Below are 23957 nucleotides of genomic sequence, written 5' to 3'. Positions count from 1 at the left end.
GAGAGGGTAGTGGATGGGGGTAAAAAATAAAAAAATTGAAATCAGAAATATCTTTTAAAAATAATTTTTAATATTTTTTGGGAGGGGGTGTGGGTAGGGGTAGGGGCGAGGGTGGGTAAAAAAATTGAATTTAAAAACAAGCTTTAAATTATTTTTTTTGGAGGGGGGGGTGGTTGGGGGGCTGGTTTGAGGGTAGGGACAAAATAAATTGATTTTTTCAACATTTTTTTTTTTAATTGGAAGTTGGAAGAGAGTTTTGGAAAATGTTTTCCTTAAGTTTTGAAGGGAAGTCATTTTCCTTAAATTTGAGGAAAATGAGTTGATTTGGAAAACATTTTCCAAAACATTTAACCCAACCAAACATGAGAAAATTGGAAAACATTTTCCGGAAAATGTTTTCCTTCATACCAAACACACCCATAGTCTAGCCTATCCACAATGATTTATCACTTTATTAATAAACTTCAATTACCCATATAGTGAAATGAGCTTATAATCAATCACTTCCCGAGAATTCCTTCCTACTTGTATAATCCCCTCTTTTTAGTGATTATTGTAGTTTTTAATTGACACCTTTAAACCCCCTTACCCCCATCTAACATTCGTTGTCAAATCTTTGACTTATTTTGTTTAATTTCGACAATGTCTACTTCTATAACCGATTAGAATCACATCTTTACTTCTTAATTGAATTTCGTACTGTACCGCTCCCTCTGGGTTAGACCCAACTCTTTGTTGGGTTTTTATACTAGATAAAGATCACTTGCACCTAGTATTGGAGGAGGTGTACTTTGAGCGTTTATCAAAGATATATGTTTTAATGATACCGACCAACAACCTCAAAGTAACAATATTATTTCATCTCTCGATCATCTCATCGAAAAATGCATGCTTCATGTAACGAGATTGTCCGTACATGTGTGACTCTTATATTAAAGATTAGTTACATAACAATTCGAGTTTATTTTTTCTATTGAATTTAAGTTCAATTAATAAATATTGTATTCTTTTTCTAAAAAACCTTCTAGTAGAATATTATACTTTGTTATAACCTATGATTTACTCATTTGATAAGACTATAAGAATTAAGAAATAGCTTTCATGAATGGAGCATTTTTTTTCTTTTCATGAGAAAACAAATACAATTTTTGAGATTCAAATTATTTGTCCAAATAAAATTTGAACTTAAAATCAAGCTGATTTTAAATTATACGAAAGGAAATATGAAATTGTAAATATATTTTGGTCTATGAATGAGTCGTTAATTCATAGAAGGTTAGAGTACAACTATGAAGCATAAGAAATGTTGTTTCAAGTTCAAATTTTAACAGAAAGAGTAAAAAAGATGAAGCGTATACTAGTAAGTAGTAGCTTATCTAGATTCGCCGTCACGCAGGTACAACAATTGGACAAAATTGAATTCTTTTGAACTTTGTTTTTGCTATACTATTATTACTATTACACGGCACAGCTATATTTCAGCAAACCTTTCGCATTTTGAAAATTTCTCACCATATTATTATTTCTTTTCTTTCTCATCACAAATACTTCAAAAACTTTTCAAATCTCTCTCTTTCCGGCGTCTTCTCCCGTTCGTTACGCGTCAATCGGAGTAAAAACCCTAGCATTTCAACACATATTCTCACCGGTTTTACTTCCCTTTGACTCAGATCTTCACTCTTTCTTTCCTCGAATCTAGGGCTTTTCTCTTTTCAACTTCGATCTGTGAAGATCCCGTTGCGTGTTTTCTGTTGTTCAATCTGATCGGTCGATTCAGTTTGTCAACCGTCGATTTAGTTTGAGCTGTTCGATTTGAACTGTCGATTTAGTTTGTGAACAAAGAAGACAGTAAAAATGGAAGCAATCGAGGAATTGGAGCAGCTGTCAGATTCGATGAAGCAAGCTGCGTCTTTGCTTGCCGATGAAGATGTTGATGAAAATTCTTCCTCGTCTTCGAAACGGCCGTCCAGTTTTCTTAATGTGGTTGCTATCGGTGGCACTGTAAGTTGGTTATTTTATTTTCTTCTAGATACTTTTTTGTTTGATGAACATCTGTAGACATAAGTGTTCAGATTTGCTAGTTGGTGCGTGCTGATTCGATCTGTGGAACTTGTTGTATTGTGATCCGTATTACTCTCCTACGATCTAGGATTGTAGGCTCCTCCTTGCGGTTCTGATATATATATACGTGCTTAATTAAATATGCAAAATTGGTTTCGTGATTGAACACATCATTTTCTTAGTTGAGATTGCAATTATGTTGAGGGATCTTTTACTATTAGTTGAATAGTGGAGGATCTATTTATGAAGTTGATGTTCTCTTCCTTTTCTGCTGGTATTTTCTTATTTGCTTTCAATCTATGTATGACATTGCTATTCTCTTTCGATTTGGTTTTGTAGCTGCTTGTTTCAGTTTATTTTCAACTAATGTTGCATCAAAATAGTTAAATAAGTCAAGGCGAATGACCCCCCTCCCTTTTTCCCCTTTGTGAAGGCTGAGTTCTGATTGGATGTACCAATTTCTGCTATTTATTTTGTGGAATAAAACCTTTGTTTAATCTTTTGCATGAATGGAACACAGAGAATAGAACACCTTCGGGGATAATTTCTTTTATGGTTATTGTATCATCAAAGATGTATGGCAGTATAGGTGTGTCCAGATGGCTTTCTAACTATTATGTTTGTGAAGCAAAAATACAAAATTTATTAGCTTGTGTAACTCACACCATTCAGTAACAATAACAAATTAAAATGATAGATTCATCTCAGATGACAATGGCATACAATTAGCGTGAGCATAGATTTAGAACTCATTTGTTTGCACTTAATGAAAGTTTTAATATTAATCATTCTGATCTTAAACATTCAGTCTGTTTTGTTTTAGGTCTGAATTTTAATAGTTCAGATCTTAATTATTAAGTGTTTTTCTTTAATGTTTCAACCACTCGATGGGTCTGAATAGATCTGAATGATTAAGATTTGGAGCAAAATCTTAATATCATTAAGACGTCTATCTAAAAATTTCTACAAAATTGTGATTCACCATTACCACCATTATCCACCATTATCAACTACCACTATTGCCCCCCACCATTGTCAACTATGTGCCACCACCCACCATCCTCGAGCACAACCATCACTATTGTCAATCACTATAATTAGTTGTCACTGCTACGGACCATCATTTATAATCATCATCACTAACTACCATTACTACCACAACCTTTTGTCACCATGTTATATATCGCTAACCATTGCCATTAGCTATCACTACCATCTGCCACCACTATCAACCGCCATCACCATCACCATCACCATCACCATTAGCTACTACCCACACCCTACCTATATTAGCCGACATCATCCCAATTGACATCCATAACTATGATTGCTAGCCATCACAACCATCAACCGTCATATAATATTTATGGAAATATAGTTTAGATTCATTTTGAATTTTGTATTTATTAATTTTAAAATAACTGCATACTTTAAGCACTGAGGTGTTAAAAGCAATCTTAATTATTTAGTAATTAGATCATAATACATCATCTTAACAGTTTAGATGTCTTTTTTGATTTAGACATCTAAATCTTAATGCACATTTTAATATATAGTTGGTAATGGAGATTAAAACATGTTAAATCTTAATGAAAACAAATGAGGCCTTAGAGTAATTCTACTTTCTAATGTCTTAATTACCATTCTTGCTAAACAATAATTTTGTTGCATAAAGTGATGTTATGATGCAAGGTAAGGGGTTATATTTCTTTATGGGTGAAACAAAGTGAGCGTGAAGTAATCCAAGATATGGTTTACTTCTTTGAATCTGTTCATTAATGATTTTAAATAATGAAAGAAAAAGGAGCACTAGTACTTTTTTGCTATCTGTGCTTCACTTCCTCTTCTTTTTTGGTTTGTGATAATTCTTCTTTTACTAAATCTACTTTACAAGATCTTTTGATTTACTTCTTTCTTCTCCTAGTGTTTGAGTCCTTGCTTCACTTCAACTATCTTCTGCTGTCATCAAATCCTTTTCTATTCTGGTCTATTTTCTTATTCTTGAGAGATATGGATTATTATTTGGGAAGTTATTAACATTTTCTACTGGAACTAATTATCAGTGTAGTTATAAGGGGAATTATATATGAAAGATAATATTGCAAATTAAAATACATTTTATGTTTGATTAATTGAAACTAAAACTTAGTAGTGGCTTGAAGTTCTTTGGACATGCCAAAATTATAGTCTAATTATTTTTAATTTGAGTTGTTGGGATAGTTGTCATTATTGAATTTTGGAAATCTTTATTGCGAACTTGTTGTTATAAGTCATAACTCTCATATTTTTTTAAAAATAACTTACACTATTTGTTGTGAAGAGCGGTTTGCTTCTCTCTTTTGTGCAGGTGCCAATTTCTTTTGTACTCTTTGCTTTTAAATTTTTTATTGGTAATAGAGAAATGAAAGTTGTCCAACCATTTCCATTTGCACCCAAAGGCTTTGGTTCAATGCCAAATGCAGCATAACATGAGCACACATTACTAGCTAGAGAGTTCGTTGATGCACTAAGGGGTCGTTTGGTGTGAGGGATAAGAAAGTTTTGGGAAAAAAAATAGTCCTGAGATAAAGTTTTATTGTCTTGTTTGATTGGCATGTTTGGGATAACTTATCCCACCATTTATACCATAGTGATGGGATAAGTTATCCCATATTCATGGTGGAATAAGATATCCTAACTAATCCCAGAATAATTAATCCTATGATAACTTATTCCCAACCAAATGACCCCTAAGTGGGCACACATTACTAGGTAGAGAGTTAGCTGATGCACTAAGTTTGGTATTTAAGTAGAGAAGAGTAAGGCTCTGTTTGGATGATTGTTATATTTTGTTTCATAATGTATTGTATTATATTGTATTGTGTTGTATTGTATCATATTGTCTTGTTCGGATGAAATAACGATTGTTTGGATAGATAATATTGTTTTCCATCATTACATAATGTCACATAGTAGCAATTTGAAAGATAATTCTACAAGAAAAGTGGGGTACACGGTAGAGCTACTATTAAAAGGTAGACTAAAAGATAAAATATGATTGTTAATTACTAATAAGTAAAGAAAAAATGTAGATGCAATCATGCAATCACACCAAGTTGGTCGTTACAAAAAATGGGACTTTTTGTGATACGATACATTAAAATTTTAAGTAACAATCAAAGTAAATATTGTATTTAAGCTAACAACACAATACAGTAGGTAACAACCATCCAAACAAAGTTGTAATGGGGCAAACACATTATTTTCCAAGTTTTGAAACTAAACCATGTTTACGAATATAAAAAGAATCATTTCCCATGTGATGTGGAAATTTTTGCTAGCAAAGCTTTGGAAGATTTCGAAATCCGTTAGGTTGTCTTTTTTAACTTAGGGTGGAAGGAAACCATTTCTACAGAAGTAAGGCAGAAAATCTTTGGAATTGGATATTTTGTACAGGAAAAGGTAAGGAAGTATGGCAGAAAAGGACAACACGAGATTTTACTTGTGTGTGATTGGCAAGGACAGCCTTGAAGGAGAAAGTAGAAAAAGTCTTGGATAAGCATGCTTCTTTTTGTCATGTGGACAACATGGTTGGAATGAACTTGAATGTGCTTCTATGGAAGGGAGGAAAACGTTTCGATTGTTTAAAAAAGGTGTATTCAGAATTAAACATATGGTCTAATGCATTTTTTGATTTTGGAACAGATGTATTTCTGGATTTCATAGATTCTACAGAGGTTTCATGAATCTATACCCAGCTACTTTATGTAATGCTGCAGTACCTTCTTGATTCTGCCTGATAGTTTATTTTTATAATAATTTTTTTTATTGGCAAAAGAATGAGATTATACTTGTGTGATATGAGATAGAGACTTACTAGTGGGCAGTGGGGGAGCAATTTTACAGTTGAGAATTTGAGAAAATGACAGATTGTGTGTACCAGCTGGTGCTCATATGCAAACGTTCGGGTGAAGATGTGTGACCTTCTCCATGATGTCAGAGGCAGCTCGTTTGTGGTGTGCGATTTTGAGATGGTTCGGGTTGTAATGGACAATGTCGGGAACAATGAAGGAGTCACTCTCCATGTGGAAATTTAGAAGAAGAGAAGTTGAAGAGTTTGGGATGTTGCAACTTTAACATTCACGTGGATGATGTGGAGGGAAAGAATAAGCGAGCTTTCGATAGGAAATAAAATGACGGTATATTTGAGAAAGAACTTTCGTGCCTAGTTTCTCCGGGGTTCTCATGAGGTTCAGTTGTTAGAAGATTAGATGTTGTTCGTGAAGTGTCATATTATGTTGTAGCTTTTCTATATTTTGGTGTGATGTTGCTTGTTCGTATACTACAGATTTTTCTGTTATTAATTAAGTTACTTACCTTAGAAAACATAAAGATCTAGATTGAAAACTATTCAGGAAATTTAAATGACTCATCATATTAATCTAAATATCATCTTGGTAAAGAAACAACAAAACCCACAAAAAGATGTTGCTAGAAGGAGAAAAGATGTACATGTCAGAGGGCCTGCGTAGGATTATATGAAATAGAGGAGATGACATCATTTAGATGAGTGACAGTTCTCTTTATTTTTGCAATGGATAATCTTTTTTAGCTTAGCCAATAGCAATGTATAAATGTATACATATGGTGGATGGCTCAAGAGAATTACTTGAAGGGGTGATTTTTACTTGATATCCAAAGGTCCCAATGCTGACATACATGTGAGAGTGGTGTAATGATTAAACTTCTAAAGAAAATTGAATTTGGACCTAACCTGAAATAGCGCATGAGGTAAGGACTGCCCTTGTTTGTGATAGGGTTATTACTGTCTGTAGAGCTCTGCTTGATCTTCTTATATTATCAACAACAATTGTGCATGAGATGCCAATAAACAAATTGCTCCCCTCAATTGCTCTGAGGATATTGATATGCATTTAAGCCGTGTAAAACTTTTGCAGGGTGCAGGTAAATCAGCTGTACTGAACAGTCTAATTGGCCATCCTGCTTTGGTATGGTTTTTCTCTCCGTGGAATTAAAATGTTACTTTCCACATCTCATTTTGCCTTGTTAATTCTCAATCCCAAGTTTCAGAATCAAAGTCCTTTTGATGTCTAATATGATCGGATGATCCTTATATTCACAGCCAACAGGTGAAGGCGGTGCCACTCGTGCCCCCATTTGCATTGATCTAAAACGAGATAGTTCGTTGAGCAGTAAATCGATCATTTTGCAGATTGACAGTAAATCACAGCCAGTGTCTGCAAGTAAGCTTCTTAATTAGCTAATGGGTTTATGAGGAATGGTATTACACGAGCGAGGAGCTTACCCTTGGAGCAAGTGAATGAAAATCTACCAGTTATTATGTCCTTGATTGGATTAACATTTCTCTGTTTCATCTGTGCAGGTGCTCTTCGACATTCTTTACAGGATAGACTAAGCAAAATTTCAAGCAAGAGTCGTGATGAAATATATTTGAAGCTACGAACAAGCACGGGTGAGCATGCAAGACTGTTTTATCTGCAAATGATGTAGTTACATCATGATTTTGTATGCTGTGTACATCACCTTTTTTATTTGTTTATCTGGAGTCTTCTTTCTTGGATTAGGGTTTATTGGAAATTTCAACTATTCTTTTGCATTGGTGGAAGATTAAAACAAATAGGAAATTAATAATGTTGACGCACAAAAACATGCTAATTTATCAAAATAGCATTTAGAACATGCTAATGATACCCAGGGGCTGCCCCGGAGGTGCAGTTATACAAAAATAAACTCGTTCATTTACTGCATGTGAAATGAACTGAACTATCATCCTCTCAACTTCCTGTACATTTCATTCTTACACCAAAAAGCTAAAAGTGATACATTTATATTTTAAATTACAAATGTTCTCTTTTTTGCCTTCAAAGTATCCATCCACCAAAGAATCCCTGGTACAGTGTAATGGTAGTTATTTGGAGCACTGCCCTTTTCCGACTCGGCAGCAGATCTTTTGAAGTTTGACATGGACCATTTTTCTCCCAAATAAATTTAAAATACGCACCAAGCTGAGCTGTAAATTTGCAGTGTGTGAACAAGTTACTTGCATCCTCATAGCCTTCTTCACAGAGGATACACCTGTAGCAGATTATCATTCCTCTTCTTTGTAAATTGTGTTAGTTGTCTCTACTTGCCTTTTGTTAACTTCCTGCCTGGAGATGTTTGCTAAATTGGATCAACTGTCGTTTTGCTAGTGTTTCATGTGACTTTTTCTTCTCCCTTTCTTTGTGTGGCTGTGTTCCTGGCTTTCGTTTGATCTACTTTTTCTTTTTACTGCATACAGCTCCACCATTGAAGCTGGTTGATTTGCCTGGCGTTGACAAGTCAAATCTTGATGATTCACTGGTGAGAATCCATGTAAATATCATGGCCAAATTTGTCAGATAGCTTAGACTTCGTGTTTACTGAGATTCCTTTCTGAACAGACTCAATATGTTGAGCACAATGATGCCATATTGCTGGTCGTAATTTCTGCTGCTCAGGCTCCTGAAGTTGCTTCATGTAAAGCTATCAGAATTGCGAAGGAGTATGATAGTGAATGTAGGTCTATCTATTCCAGATTGATTTGTGTCTTCCAGAAATAAGAGACTAAATGGATATTGTCTATTTGTAGCTGCTCATCCATTATCTTTGCACTGTCTGTTTCATATGTGAAACTCTTCACATGTTTGATTTATTTCTGTGCCACTAGGTACTAGAACTGTCGGTGTGATTAGCAAGATAGATCAAGCAGCTTCAGAGCCGAAAGTGCTTGCAGCTGTTCAAGCCCTTTTGTCAAATCAAGGACCACGAGGCACAGCTGATATCCCGTGGGTTGCCTTGATTGGTCAATCTGTTTCTATAGCTTCTGCCCAGTCTGGAAGTGTTGGATCTGATAACTCATTGGAGACTGCATGGCGAGCTGAGAGTGAAAGTTTAAAATCAATATTGACTGGAGCTCCTCAAAGTAAGCTTGGTAGGTTAGCTTTAGTCGAGACCCTTGCTCACCAGATACGCAGTAGAATGAAAGTCAGACTTCCGAATTTGCTTTCCGGGTAATCTCACCTGCTTGAATGCTTCTACTGATAGTTTGTATGAAAGTCTAACAATCCATTTCATTGTTTTTATTGGTCAGCATAAGCAATTGGTGTTAGTCTATTTGTTTTAGATGCTAGTGGAGAAGTGCTTGAAAAGTTAAATGAGCCACTTAATTTTTGCACAATCAGGAGATGAGGAGATAGGGAGGATATGATAGTAGCATAGAATTCCAATTATACAGACAATAAGATAGGTTCTTTTAAGCAAGATCCGGATAATTTACATCGTGAAATTAAAAGGAAAATCATCAGTGATCCGGATAATCAAGTTCTTTGTTATTTCCTGTCTTCCTACTAATAATTGATATCATTGGTGATGCGATGTTCTTTCTGACCTAATCTAAGACTAGTAGTAAGTTACAAGAGTCTTTTAAATATTTTTAGTCATACTATCAAAGTTATTGGATTCCTTTCTTTTGCAATACTTAAAAGAGTCTCCATGGCTGAATTGGGGGATCAAAGATCGTAAGACTTCCCTAAGATGATGTGCTTTTTCCACATTTGACCGTAGAGGAAACCTTCATTTTTTCTTCTCGCGATTACTCCATCCATAGAATCTCTTTGTTGATCAAATTCTCTCTCGAGTCTGGAAAAATGTTAGTGTTTTTTTTATTGTTAGGCTTACTTATGTCATCTAATGACCCTTTTTTTTTCCTTGATTGGTGTGCCATCTGTTGACTCATTCTTGGGATTTTTCTACTACAGGCTTCAGGGGAAGTCTCAAGTTGTACAAGATGAGTTGGTCAGGCTTGGGGAGCAAATGGTTCATAGTGCTGAAGGTACCAAAGCCTTAGCACTTGAGCTTTGCCGTGAATTTGAGGATAAGTTTCTGTTGCATATCACTGGCGGCGAGGTGGGTGAAATATAATAGAACTCTTTATTATTTTCATATTCACTCTTTGCAATGGTGAATTCTTAATATTTTGATACTATTTTTGGGTTGTAGATTCTCGTTGTTTTCCATTTACTCCTTTGTCTCAATATGTGTCTTACTTTCCTTTTCAGTTTGTTTCTAAAAAAATACCATTTTCTATTTTAACAACTCTTTAACTTCGATACCCATCACAGCATGTTTAAGACTAAAAGATTCAAAGGGCATTTTGGTACGTTACACACATCTCTATCTTTTTTTTGATAATTGTGATGTCCATGCCAGCTTATGCACACCCCAACTAATTCCACGGGCTACTTGCTACCTCCCACCGACACATGTACCAAGTAACTTTGTAATATACAAAGAGAGCAGTTGGAAAACTAATGACAAAATCAATTTAAAAATCAAAGTATAAGATTCAATTTTCTCGTCAAGATATTTTCTTCTTTAAAACCAAAACTCTTTCTGCTAAAAGTTTTCCATTTTTTACAATTCCTATCATAAAATTGTCTCTTCATTAAAAAGAACCCCAATAGTCAGTAATAGAAGGGTTAATGTTGTACCTTTCTTACTTTCCTCCAATATTGGCCCCCAAAGTTACAGTCCTTTTCATTTTTCTTTTTGTCCCTAAACTTTCTAAAACACACATAATCATTGCCTTCTGAAAACTGAAAGACAAAAGATCACTTTATTTGAATGCTTTACAAGTTTGACTCTACAGTTATAACCCAATTAGTGTCTTAGAGGGAAGGAACATGGTAGGGTGTAATGTTGAGTGGTATTCATTTATCTTTGAAAACTATAAAACAAAATCAAGATTGTGTTCTAAAAATAGAATTGGAAGGGCTTTCTGATCATGAACACACAAATTACAAAAATGAAACAGAGAAGCAATGGCTATCATTAATAAGCACACAAATTCAACTTGGTGCATATACAGAACATTGAAACAAAATCAAGATTGAGTTTCTAAAACAAAATTAATATGCCTTTATGATCCTAAGCACAGACCCAATAAAACAGATAGAACAAAATACAAAAAATTAAATGAAACAGCAGCAACGACTATCCTAGAACCGAGATAAGCACACAAATTCAACTTAGAGGTTGTTTGGATTGGCTTATTTCAAGTGCTTTGGGCTTGTAAGCTCTTTTTTAATTTTTGTGGTGTTTGTGAAAGATAAGAAAAATGTTTTTAAGCACTTATGTTGAGGTAAAAGAAGTACAAAAATAAGCTAAAAACTAAAAGTTGGTTATGACCAACTTATGACTTTTAGCTTTTAGCTTATAAGCTATTTTTAAAAAGCCAATCCAAGCACCCTCTATATATAATAGAAAATATTGAAAAAGAAATCAAGACTGAGTTTTAAAAACCGAAACTAAAGGCCTTTCTGATCTCTAAACACAGGGGCAGATCCACAAAATACAACAAAAGTAAGCACACAACAAACAACACAAATTATAGAAAATAAAATGAAGCAGCAACTATCATACTACCAACAAAATCAAAATTGATTTTTTAAAACAGAATTAGAAGGCGTTTCAGTTCCTAATATAGTCCCAATAAACATATAGCAGAAATATACCAAACCTTAAATCAAAAAAGATTTCTAGAAAATTCTCAATTCTGCAACAAAGGTTGAAAAAAAATCAAACTTCGTCAAGTAGAATTCCCAAAATAGGAATGAAAATTGAAGTTCCACAACAAATGAAAGAGAAAATAAGCCAATTGATCTCAGTTTTTAACTTGAGAAGATAAAAGGATGAATCCCAAGTAAAATCAACTTTTCATTATTGTTCAGTTCTGGATCTGGTACTACCTGAAGATGAAAGGTCTTCAGTTCTTCGTGATGTATAATGTTCAAATGAATGGTCTTCAGTTCTTTGTGATGTATAATGTTCAAACTTATCTTGGCAAACACCAAAAAGTATGTGGACTGGATAGAAACCTCCACAATGGTCACTGCAACAGAGTTGGAGAGAGTGGGCAAAAATAAGCTAAAATCTATTGAATTATTAAGACCATCTCCAACACAACACTAAATTTTACACGAAATGCTTATTTGGTGTTGTGGACCCAACACCAAATTTTACACCATTTTGGTGTGTGAATAGTGTTACCAAATTTGGTGCAACACTATTCATCACACCAATTCACTTTATTGAATATTTTAATATTATTTCATTATACAAAACTTTTAATTAAACATAATATAAATTGTATGTTTTAATTAAATCTCTTGTATATTTAATTATTTTTTATGTAATATTTTTATAATATTAATTTTAGATATAAAAGTTAGCTTTTTTTATAAATTAATTTTTCTATATATGACTTTTCTTTAAAATTAAATTTATGTTTATTCTACTATTAATTATAATTGGATATGGTATAAAATAATTTTATATTAAACGACTATAAAAGAAAATAATATGAATTATATATGGTGAATGTTTTTGAAAAAATTCGTTTCATGAAATAAGAAAATATAAATGAAATAAGAAATAATAATATAATAATGAAGAGAGAGAAAAATATTCCTTTTTGGTGTAAAATTTGGTGCAGTGGGTTGGAGTTGATTTACACTAAAATAGTGCTGACACCAAATTTAGTGTAAAATTTGGTGTTTGGGTTGGAGATGCCCTAAGCTGGACAGCTCTATTAACAATGAACTGATTATCCCAATCTACCCACAAAACTTGAAATCTTTATTTTATTGTGAATATATATACACACACACTTGCACATACATACGTAGTGCGTGTAGTAGAGTTTCAAAAGATTTTCTTACGTGGGTTTTGGTGACAACCTTGGAGAAAGAAAAAGAAGAACCCGTTGTTGAAGAAGAGAAACTTCTATTTCTCCAATTTCTTTTGTGAACTATTTCTGTAATGGAGAGTTGCTTACTTTAGAGAAACTATTACGTGGAACCGTTTGTTGTGGGCTTCTGGCACTATAAGGATAACTTTTTAATATATGGTTAACTTTTCAGTTAATTTTAAATTCAAATTTTAGTTTGAAAAGTAGTTTTTTTTTTGTCCTAATACAATTATGTGGCATTTTTCTAAGATGTCACTTGGCCTAAGGAGAGGGCCGTTTCCTCTCCTTTTAATTATATACAGATAAGAACTTTGAGGAATGCGAGATTATCCATATAGATTTGCCTTTTAGATAGAGGAAAGCTTCTTTTGTTGTAATGGTGTCAAATGTTCATGCTCTAGTTATAATTCTTTACATGTATGGTTTGAGTTCTGTTTTCCCATTCGTCCTTTTGTTCAGTTATTTTCTTAATTCTTAAATGCCTAAATCAATCTCTGCTTCTTACACTGTAGCTCATCCTATGTTTTCTATGTCAGCATTATGTTTCATATATGGACTTTGTTTAATGAATATCTTGACTGATGTTACCCATACACAACATGAATTACACTGTAAGGTGTCTTTTTTACTAGTCAAAACCAACAAAAAGGAAATTTTTGGCATATTATTAAAGCACATCTGATATGTAGTTGGGGTTCTTAAATTCTTCATCATGCATTCAGATTTTAAAGATGTTTCATTTCTTTCAGGGTGATGGATGGAAGGTGGTTGCAAGTTTTGAGGGGAACTTCCCGAATAGGATAAAGCAGCTCCCCTTAGATAGACATTTTGACATAAATAATGTCAAGCGGGTATTTGTTTTCTACCAATAGTTTCCAATAATGTGCAGTTTCACCCGTACTACTGACTGCAGTTTGTTCTTTGTTTGTTTCATAATTGTTTTTGCTTGCTGCCAGATTGTGTTAGAAGCTGATGGTTATCAACCCTACCTAATTTCTCCTGAGAAGGGGTTGAGGTCTTTGATAAAAAGTGTTCTGGAGCAGGCAAAAGAACCTTCACGTCTTTGTGTTGATGAGGTAAATGCCCTTCTGATTGTTTCAGCTCTTTGTGTTGGTTAGTCTTCTTTTTGTTCATTGTTCTTCATGTGTCTTTCTGTTACTCTGTGAATTTGCTTCAATGCATTGGCATAGTGTTCCAATAAATTAACCTCAAGTGGATTCATATCACCTTCATAATTGAACTTGTTCAGTGTTTAAAAAACAAAAAATTGGTGTTGATTTGAGATGCTGTTTCAACTCAAAATATTAGACTTAAAGCCTGTTTACAATTCTCCATACAGTGTATCTCATTCTCTTTAGTATAATCACGTGCATTTGGTCTTGGTCTTTTCCAGTTTGTTGTAGTTAATCCCTTAGTTTTAGTAATCTATGTAGATTAACACAGGTTGCGCGTACTGTTTAGGGATGGGTACAAAGACATGGAATTTTCAGAAGTTAGCAGAAGATGACACCATTAGGACGTGATTTTTTTTTTCTTCTGATAACCGAGAAATCCGTCTGTGACCCGCCCTTTGGACCAATCACAGCCTTCTGAACTCAGTGGATAATGGTCCCGCCCCTCTACCATTCTCCACTTAAATACCGGGCTTTGCTTTGCATGGTGTGGGGCTTGAACTTGAGGATTAGCCTCTTGATCCTGGTGTACTACGTGGTCCCTGATTGTATAGATGTTTGAGTGCCCGAAAATCTCTGTGCGCTATCTACCTTTTGGTATACTGCATGTATGTGGGAGCATTTTTCCAAGTCTATATAATTATTTCTCAAAAAGCTATTTTGGCTTTTGTAAATGGTTGCACTCCTCTTGAGTGCCATTTCTACTAACTTTCTGTATTTAGCTATCTTGAAAGGAAAAAGAAAAAATAGAAAATTAAAGAAGCAAGAGTAACCACTAGGTTCTTATGTTGGATGTTTTTCTTGGCTATCAGTAGGTGCTTCTACAAGCTCTGAGTTATGTTCTAATCCTTACCTCTATATGTGAATCTTTAAATAGGTGCATCGTGTACTTGTTGATATTGTCTCCTCTGCTGCAAATGCCACGCCTGGACTTGGACGATATCCTCCTTTCAAGAGAGAGGTAATGATGTCTAGCAGCTCAGATTCACCTTTGTAGTTAATATGGACACACACGCACAAATGTTTATAGTTTGACTTTTCATGGAATATTTGCTCGGTATACTAGGTTGTAGCAATTGCTTCCGATGCATTGGATGGATTTAAAACTGATGCCAAGAAAATGGTAGTTGCCCTTGTCGACATGGAGCGAGCTTTTGTCCCCCCTCAACACTTTATCCGCTTGGTGCAGAGGAGGTAAGTTTGGTGATTGTCTTCATTTCTTAGAAGTTATCCCTATCAAATACTTTTATAGCATGTCTACAATTAAACTTTTTTGATTTTTATCATCTTGATCCCTGTTTGATGATTGATCTCTGTAATCTTGGCTTCTTGGTAATCAGTGTCAGAGTTTATGATAGAATATGAGACTGCACTGTTGACATATGATGTTGTAATATCAGGAAAATTGATTGCAATAACCAGGAAATATAATATTTTATGCTAGAAATGCACTTTTGGTTTGTCACTATATTTTTACGTAGTATAGCTAATAGTGTTGGAATGCTTAAATAATTAGAAATTTGAATATTTTTATTTCAATGATGGGATACATGTTATTTCTGTTCTTGTTTTGTTCAGTTTCATCACCTTTTTGGTGCTCAGTCATTTGATGTGATTGACACTGCACTTTACTTGCCATCTTTTTTAGAGTTATTGTTTCATGCGAATCAAAGCTTGAATCTCATGGCTGAGATAATTGTTTGTACTGATCTATGATGACAAATGTAAAGAGGGGACATTAGGACGCATATCCTTCTTTCTCTTCTGGCAAAAAAGAAATCAGATATACTAATCTCAAGATGTGCAAACTGCAAAACATGTTGGTGTAAGTTCTTTGTAGCTACTATTGGCTTTTATATGGAAACTGATTAAAAAACCTGGTTCTTATATTACCAAATCGTGTAGCACAAATTATAATGCATGCTCTATATGTGTGCAGAAAAACTGACGAGGAGGTACAGTTAATCATTATTTGATTTGTTTGTTTGCATCTTTACTGATTATTTGAGGCCAATCTTTTCATGCTACTGTGTTTCTTTGTAGGACCAGTTGCTTTGCTTTTCTTTGGTTCTTTTAGTTAGCCACTATAAGAGATAACATTGGAGAAATAAAGATGGTTGCTTCCAGTATTCTTTCCTAAAAGTATCTTTTTCATTTCATGAATTGCTGGTTTTGGTGGTATTTTCTAGTGATAACTATAGAACATACGCATGTTTAACAAAGTTAACCACTCTCACAATGTCCATGTGCGACTGGCTCTTTTCCAGAATGGACAGACAGAGACGTGAGGATGAGCTAAAAAATCGGGGTTCTAAGAAGGCACATGAAGCAGAGCAATCAATATTGAATAGGGTAATCATTTTTCTTTTTCTCGAATTATTTTCCTTGGATTATTATTTCATTGAACTCATGTCTTGCAACAAATTGCCTTGGGAACTTACCTATTTATTATTTATATTAGTTTGTGTTCTCTGTATGTTTTTTATGTTCTGTAATTATTAACTTAAGCTTATTAGTTATCTTCTCTATACTGTCTTTTAAGTGTTCTTAATTATTAACTCAGGCGACTAGCCCTCAAACTGGAAGCCAGCAAGGTGGAGGAAACTTGAAATCTATGAAAGAGAAACCAAGCCAGCAGGACAAGGATGCATCCGAAGGCTCAGCTTTGAAGACTGCAGGGCCTGAGGGAGAGATAACAGCAGGTATCCATCCATCGCTTTCTGTTTATATCTTGTGTTAGGTATGTTTGTGTTCCCTTTTAAAATATAGTTGTCATTAGTATGAATTGCCTAACTTGGGGTTAAGGATTTGTGCATTCTGTTCTTCCTGAAATTGTTGTTTGACTAGCTGCCAAGGTCAAAGGTGGATTAATTCATTGTTCTCCCAATTGAATTTTTGAACGTGTAACATTTGTTTCTTTGATAGGTTCAAAATGGTTTTGATGCCATTAGAAGCAGTAATATTTAGTCATCTTGAAAAGATAGTGGTTAATTGATCCTGACTTGTCGTCTTAGTACATCTAGTTTATTACTGTTATTTATCATAGCTTTTATAACTGCCAGGATTCTTATTGAAGAGAAGTGCCAAAACAAATGGGTGGAGCAAGCGATGGTTTGTTTTAAATGAGAAAACTGGAAAGGTCAGTAGGTGACATGCTCATCACTTTTTACATTAAAGAGATAAATTGGCCTTCTACTACCAACTTGATGTAATCTATCAACCTTCAAAAATGATGTGAAAAGACCCCTGAAGACTTGATAATATTTTCATCTTTAACCCACAGATACAAATGTATGGTGAATGTTTGATTTTCTTCTCTTCCATAACTAATGTAACCTAAAAATCAGGAATATTTTTTTGATGCATAACTGTCACTGTAGTGTTTCCTTTTTGAATGTTTCTGTCATTGAAGAAAATTTAAACCACGAGTTAATTTATGTGAGAACTATTCATAACCTTTTGGTGAAGTTCCTCTAATCAGATGTCCTTTTTTCAGCTTGGATACACGAAGAAACAAGAAGAACGCCATTTTCGTGGTGTCATAACATTGGAGGTATTTTATATCTTTCGTAAATTTAATTATATATTTCAGTTTTTTCTTAAATGCAAATTATATTAATTGATTGTCAGAATGGGCAGAACCATACAAAATGATCAGAAATACATGCACAAAATTATGGAGAGTTAAGGTGATAGTGGATACTAACTGAATACGTATGCAGCCCCTTAAAACTTGTAAAGTTTTTTCATTTAGACACCTAGGCTAAGGGTAGTACCTATTGAATACCTTAGGTTTACTGAAAATGTGTCTACTGAACACTTAAATGATAGTCTCTCACAATAATAAACTGCGTACTCTCTGGTATGATAATAAGAATCAATCAATACGTGACATGTGGAAATTTTAAAAAGGTCATCTTCTAAAATTTTTTTTTTTTATCAGAATCTCCCCAACACCCCACCCCACCCCACTGGAAACCTCGCTGGTGATGATCTCTTTCTCATCTCCCAATATCTGTTTCCTTTCCTTTGTCTCTTTAAATGTTTTCTCCAATGGCTCCATAAAACAATGTGACCTTCAAAAATATCAGTCTTGATTCTTCCCATAGAGAAGGACTTGATGCTTACTAAGATTCAGTGAAAGACCACGAGGATGAGCTAGAAGGGTGAGAATCATGAGATCAATGGAGATCATTTGAAGGTTAAAAATCTGGTTTTTTTTTTTTTTTTTTTTTTTTTTTTTTTTTTTTGAGATTGGTGATTGTTTCTATTTCTTTAAATCAGTACATGGGTTGTACTGAAAACCATATTTACATAATGAACTCTAAAGGCACTGTCCTATCCCTATAATGAATACCCTTACAAAACTTATTAGTACTCCTACACAGTTGTTCAATTTTAATGTCATTCTCAACTCTATCCCTGACTGGGTCTTTGATTTTAGGCCCTTTTGAGGAGGGTATCTTTTTGGTTAATATCAGCCCGGCTCGCATGGACTTCCGGTCTTTCTTAGTTGACAACTTTTTTATTGCAATTTGAAGTTCTCTAGTTACTCCTGCACAAGCAACAACAGTTATGGATTTGATTTCTAAAACATCAATGATAGAGACAGTGTCATTAGAGTAGATCTGATTACACCAAAAACACAAAGTTAGAGTACAATTCAATTTTACTTGCTGCATATTACTCTCCCTATTCTCAAAAACTTAAGATAGACGGTCCACCAAATAGTAGCAGGAATGATTCTCCAGTTGCTTCTGTTCTTTGCTTGTAATCCTGCTTCTTCCCAACTGTATAAGGCCTCTGCAATTCTACCAGGCATGACCCATGAGATGTTTTTGAGCCTTAGGAATAGACTCCACAATTGGCCAGTGACCTTGCACTGGATGAACGAGTGATTGACTGTTTCTGCAGTTTCCCCACGAAAAAAAACATCTTGAACACAGTGTAATCCCCCTCTTCATCAAATTCTCCTGTGTCAACACAACTTCCTTAGCCAGTAACCACACAAAACAGGCCACTTTGTGCGGGATCTTTGCCTTCCAAATGTGTTTCCAGGGCCATTTGGATGCCTGCATAATTGGGTGGTTCAACTTCCTATATGCTGCACTTACTTTAAAAGTCCCAGTACTGTTCCCCAACCACTGCAATCTGTCCTTCCCTGTCTCCAAGCCACTCAATTGTTCAATGACACTGAAGAGTTTTGTAACTCTTGGAATTTCCTAATCATTGAGGTGCCTTCTAAATATAATATTCCACCCATGAGGTGTCCATCGTTCAGCTATTGTACTTTGTTGCTGAAGAACCAGAGTATGTATGTACGGGAAAAGTGTCTCCAGATTTCCTGCTTCATGCCAATCTAGTTTTAGCACCATCTACCACTTTAATCTTGGTGTTTGGTTTGAATTCATCCCATAGTGATCGGATGGATTTCCATAAACTAACACCATAGGGAGTGGTAACTTCCTTTGTCATCCAATTGTCACTTTCTTCATATTTTGCTTTTATGATTGTGCCCCCATAAATTCTGATCATTGTTGGAATACCTCCAAAGCCACTTCATTCTCAAAGCATTGCTTTGATTCTTAAGGTTCTTGATCCCTAAACCCCCAACTCTCTTATTGTAACAGTTGATGGCGAGGTACAAATGTCATGATCCAGAAATTTAAGTCAGGATACAAAGCACACAAAAAGCTTATGGTATACTCTTAGATCCATCCTTTCTAGCTAATCGAAGAAAAAAAAATTGAAGGAGCTTGCAGCAGCCTTAAATATCCCTAAAAATTGTGGGCTTGCACGAGCCAGTTGACACTTAATCTATAAAGCTGCCGACTTTTAGTTGTTGGCACTTTTCTTTCATATTTCAAAATCTTTGAGACAACTATTTATGTTTGGGTGGTTTGCATGGTGGTGGAGACATGGTGGTGGGTGAGGTGGTGAAGCAGTGGCTATGATGGTGAGGAGAGGAGGAAGGAGATTGGAGAATTTGGAATGGGAAAAATAATTAAATGAAGCTCTTCTCAAGTGCCTATAAGCAGTGTATAACACACAGTGCCATGTCAGCAATGTGTGTCTTATTGACGCAATTAGTCTTCTCTTTAGGTGTTCAATAGGTACTACCCTTGGTTTAAGTGCTTGGATTGAAAATCTTGACAAGTTTTAGAGGCTGCATATGTATTCAACCATGGATACTTGAGCAAAGTAGTAAATAAACTAGAACAATTTGTAGTTCCCTCAGTATTCTTTACTCCTTGCCTCTGGCTATGGTTCACATTCAACAGTGTGTTGATTTTCTTTCCAGTCCGTGAAACAGAATATCCTCAAACCTTGGACCTTAGAACCTACCTTAGCCCTTTGACTTGAGATTATTTTTTTAGAAAGTCTTTTTTGTTCCTTCTTATTGCTTTTTCTTTGTACTCTTGAAAAAAGTACCTCATACTTAAGTTACTGTTTATTAAAAAAAAAGTACCTCATACTTTGCTTCTTTTTTGTTTAAGCTCATTAAAGCTTCTCACAGTGCTTTGTTCAGCATCCTAAATTGGTGCACTCTTGGGTATGCTTGACATTGCTCTTTCTAGACTGCCTCCATTTTCATGACCTAATTGTCAGTGATTGAAGTTGGTATGTTTACTGGAGTCTTGGTTTACTTGCAATTTGATGGGACCACACGCTATGATGGCAAATCATACGTAACAATTTGGCAGGAACTGCTTGTAACTGTAGTATCATTTCTACAACTATTTTGGGTCGTATAGTCATGTGTTCTAAACATTTACGTTGTCTCTGCAAAAGGGAAAATATATCGAATCCCTATTTACAATTACATGGTCATGTGATCCACAGGAATGTATTCTTGAAGAAGTTACTGATGAAGAAGAAGCTCCTGCGCCTACCAAAAGTTCCAAGGACAAAAAGGCAAATGGGCCTGATGTTGCAAAAGCACCCAATCTTGTATTTAAGATAACAAGTCGGGTTCCATATAAAACTGTTTTAAAGGGTACACTATAAACCTCTGGAACCGTTTGCTTCTTATGGTTTGTTTTTTATTTAATGCTCAGAAGAAAATATATAATTGGTTGCAGCACACAGCGCTGTTGTCTTGAAGGCTGAGAGTGTGGCAGATAAGACAGAGTGGTTAAATAAATTGCGAATTGTCATCAGCTCTAAAGGCGGTCAAGTAAAGGGTGAATCTGCCCCACCTATACGGCAAAGTCTTTCAGATGGATCTCTTGTAAGCAACTATTCGTTGATTTAACCTATTCTGCAAATTTAGATTTCCCTGATAAGTGCTCTTGTTCAGCAAATAATAAGTTAAACTTTTTGTTTGTGATCTTCATTTTTGTATTTGTTCTCTTTCTGATAGTTGTATTTTGAGTTGCCTGTTGTGGTTTTCTTAAGCCTTTGAACTAATTCCCTGACCACTTGTTCTATGTTTATTAATTCTGCTGCATGTTTTAGGAAACAATGACTAGAAGACCGGCGGATCCTGAAGAAGAACTTCGATGGATGGCTCAGGAAGTGCGTGGTTATGTTGAAGCTGTTCTTAACAGCCTTGCAGCCAATGTACCAAAAGTAGGTCTTAAGTTTGCATGTTGTGTGCACCTTTCTTTGTTCTTTTTGTGTAAAGCCATCTCACATGGTGCATTGTTTATTTGGTTTCAGGCAGTTGTTCTCTGCCAAGTAGAGAAGGCAAAAGAAGACATGCTTACTAAACTGTATAGTTCTATCAGGTAAGCAGTTCAACTTTCTCTTACGGATTCTATGTCTCAACATCTTTTATCTGCAGTGGCATGTTGTATTTGCTTGTGTTGACAGAGGTGTAGTCGCGAATGATCCTAAGGGTTATGACTATTCTATGCTTGTCAATAAAGAGTTATGGCCATTATCCGAAGGACCACTTGCAACTCTATTTTCTCTTCCACTATTTGAGCGGTCATCTTTCTAAAATAATTTTCTTTCCTAGAAATTGAAATGTATGTGCTTTCATGTACACGAGTTACGTTGAACTTGTTTCTTTACCTCACTACTAGTTTCTCATTTGTTATTTGTTGGAGATAGCTTAGAGTCCTCTTCGTAATAAATTGATAGAATGAAATATAGACATTCAATTTGGGCCGAAAGAGGAGTAATTGTGTCATGGAGACTTGCAGTTACTGCAAGAAACTGTGTTTAAATCATCATCCTTGGAGATAGTTTTTGTTTATTTTCTTCTGGGTTTAGTAAATTGGATATTTCATTTTTCTTGGTATTCTTCTGGGTTTAGTGTGTTGACATTGTTTGACTTATTGTGTTTTAGCGCCCAAAGTACTGCAAAGATTGAAGAACTGCTCCAGGAAGACCAGAATGTAAAACGCAGGAGAGAGCGCATTCAAAAACAATCTTCTCTTCTTTCTAAACTTACTAGACAACTCAGTATCCATGACAATAGAGCAGCAGCTGCTGCCAGCTACGCAAATGGTGAAGCAGGTAATCATCATCCCTTATAGGTGGTTCATTTGTTTTCCTTGTCCGAGGACAATTTAAGTCCTCTACGTTTATTTGCTCAATTACTTTGTTTGTATTTAATTGAAAATGCTGGTTATCTGTTATTAAGATACAACAGACTTCCCGTGTACCCTTGCCAGCACTATGCTTAAAGTTTTTCCACAATTGCTGTTAGTCCTTACTTAATATTTGTCCTGGCTAGCTCTGTCTCCCTAGTCTGGATTCTGTTGCACTAAAACTGCAATCCAGGACCTTTTGGAGCCATGATTTGGGGTAAATTGATGCAATGGTTAATAATACCACCTCTTTTTTAAAAAAACCTCAAAAAAATAAAATAAAATACCACCTATATAAAAAACACCTTAGAATACCATCTCTTTTTCTGCCCTCCCACCCCCTGAACTGGGATGCCATACCAGTATGCTTTCTTCTGTATCTGCAGGTTTTGATTAGTGATTGTTGTCTTTTTGATGCGTTTTTGATTTTGCTTACACATTTCAATTCATGCTCTGCACTTCACTTCTACAGAAAGTAGTCCAACAGCATCAAGCCCGTCATCTGGTGATGATTGGAGGTCTGCATTTGATGCTGCTGCAAATGGCCCTTCTAGTCTTTCTAGGTATGGATCCAGTGGCAGTAGTCGCCGTTACAATGAGCTTGCTGAAAATGGTGATACAAATTCACGCTCTAGTTCTGCTAGCCGTCGCACCCCTAACAGGTTGCCACCTGGCCCACCACAGTCTGGATCCGGTTATAGATCTTAAAATTAGGTAATTGAGACGATTGATCCATATATTCTTGTTTGGGGTGGTTTCTTCTTGCTTTTCCCAGTGAGCCCTTTCCAATATTGAGTATGTTGTACTAGTATTGTAGAATTGGTATACCGCATCTTTGTAGATAGATATTTTAATTAAATGTCATCCTCCCCGCATTTTTGTCTCAGTTGCTGGAGTTTGAATTGTTCCAACAATGATTCCATTGATAATTTCCTTTCATCAGAGACATTTCTTCTGTAATTCAAATGTATTGGTTGCTACAGTATGTATTCTCATAGTTATATAGAAAGCATTTTGCTTTCTTTTTGTGCCATTTGACGACATAAAAATCTTTTGATTCCCGTGCCAATATTTTACATTTAACTCGAATTAACTTCGTAAGTCCCAATTTTTCTTCTTATTATTTCATTGACCTTTTCTAACAAGACTTGAGACAAAATCAAATATTGTCAAAGTTGGTATTCAGAGTTTTAATGAAAAAACTATTAAGAGGTTACATGCAAACCTAGATAAAACTTTGAAATTGGGATCGTCAATCTACCAGTTACTTTGCTAATCCACTGAGAATTGGATACTCATAGGCAGGGGTGTACAGTATCTGTCCCAATTTATTTGTGTTGAATTTTTAAATTTATAAATCAAATCAAACAAATAAAACTTGTGTTTCTTTTGGGT

At 35.0% G+C, this 23957-nt stretch overlaps 1 protein-coding gene across 1 annotated transcript; it reads left to right on the top strand.

Moving 5' to 3' along the window:
* Positions 1–1478: 1478 nt before the first annotated feature.
* On the top strand, positions 1479–23494 carry LOC125845291 (dynamin-2A-like). The gene is made up of 22 exons (XM_049524776.1): positions 1479–2001; positions 6999–7049; positions 7184–7304; positions 7445–7534; positions 8363–8424; positions 8505–8619; positions 8771–9113; positions 9861–10008; positions 13600–13701; positions 13807–13926; positions 14900–14983; positions 15089–15216; positions 16290–16374; positions 16586–16724; positions 17085–17161; positions 17519–17575; positions 20866–21019; positions 21105–21253; positions 21481–21594; positions 21685–21752; positions 22319–22488; positions 23035–23494. Exons 1-22 carry the CDS (start codon positions 1855–1857, stop codon positions 23268–23270), a joined length of 2760 nt encoding a protein of 919 aa, XP_049380733.1. The 5' UTR covers positions 1479–1854; the 3' UTR covers positions 23271–23494.
* The last annotated feature ends 463 nt before the right edge of the window (positions 23495–23957 follow it).

The sequence above is a fragment of the Solanum stenotomum genome, chromosome 11 (genome assembly GCF_019186545.1).
Source record: "Solanum stenotomum isolate F172 chromosome 11, ASM1918654v1, whole genome shotgun sequence".
In the NCBI taxonomy this organism is placed as follows: Eukaryota; Viridiplantae; Streptophyta; class Magnoliopsida; order Solanales; family Solanaceae; genus Solanum; species Solanum stenotomum.
Note: the sequence above shows the minus strand (reverse complement) of the source record. Positions and strands in the feature narration are given on the sequence as shown.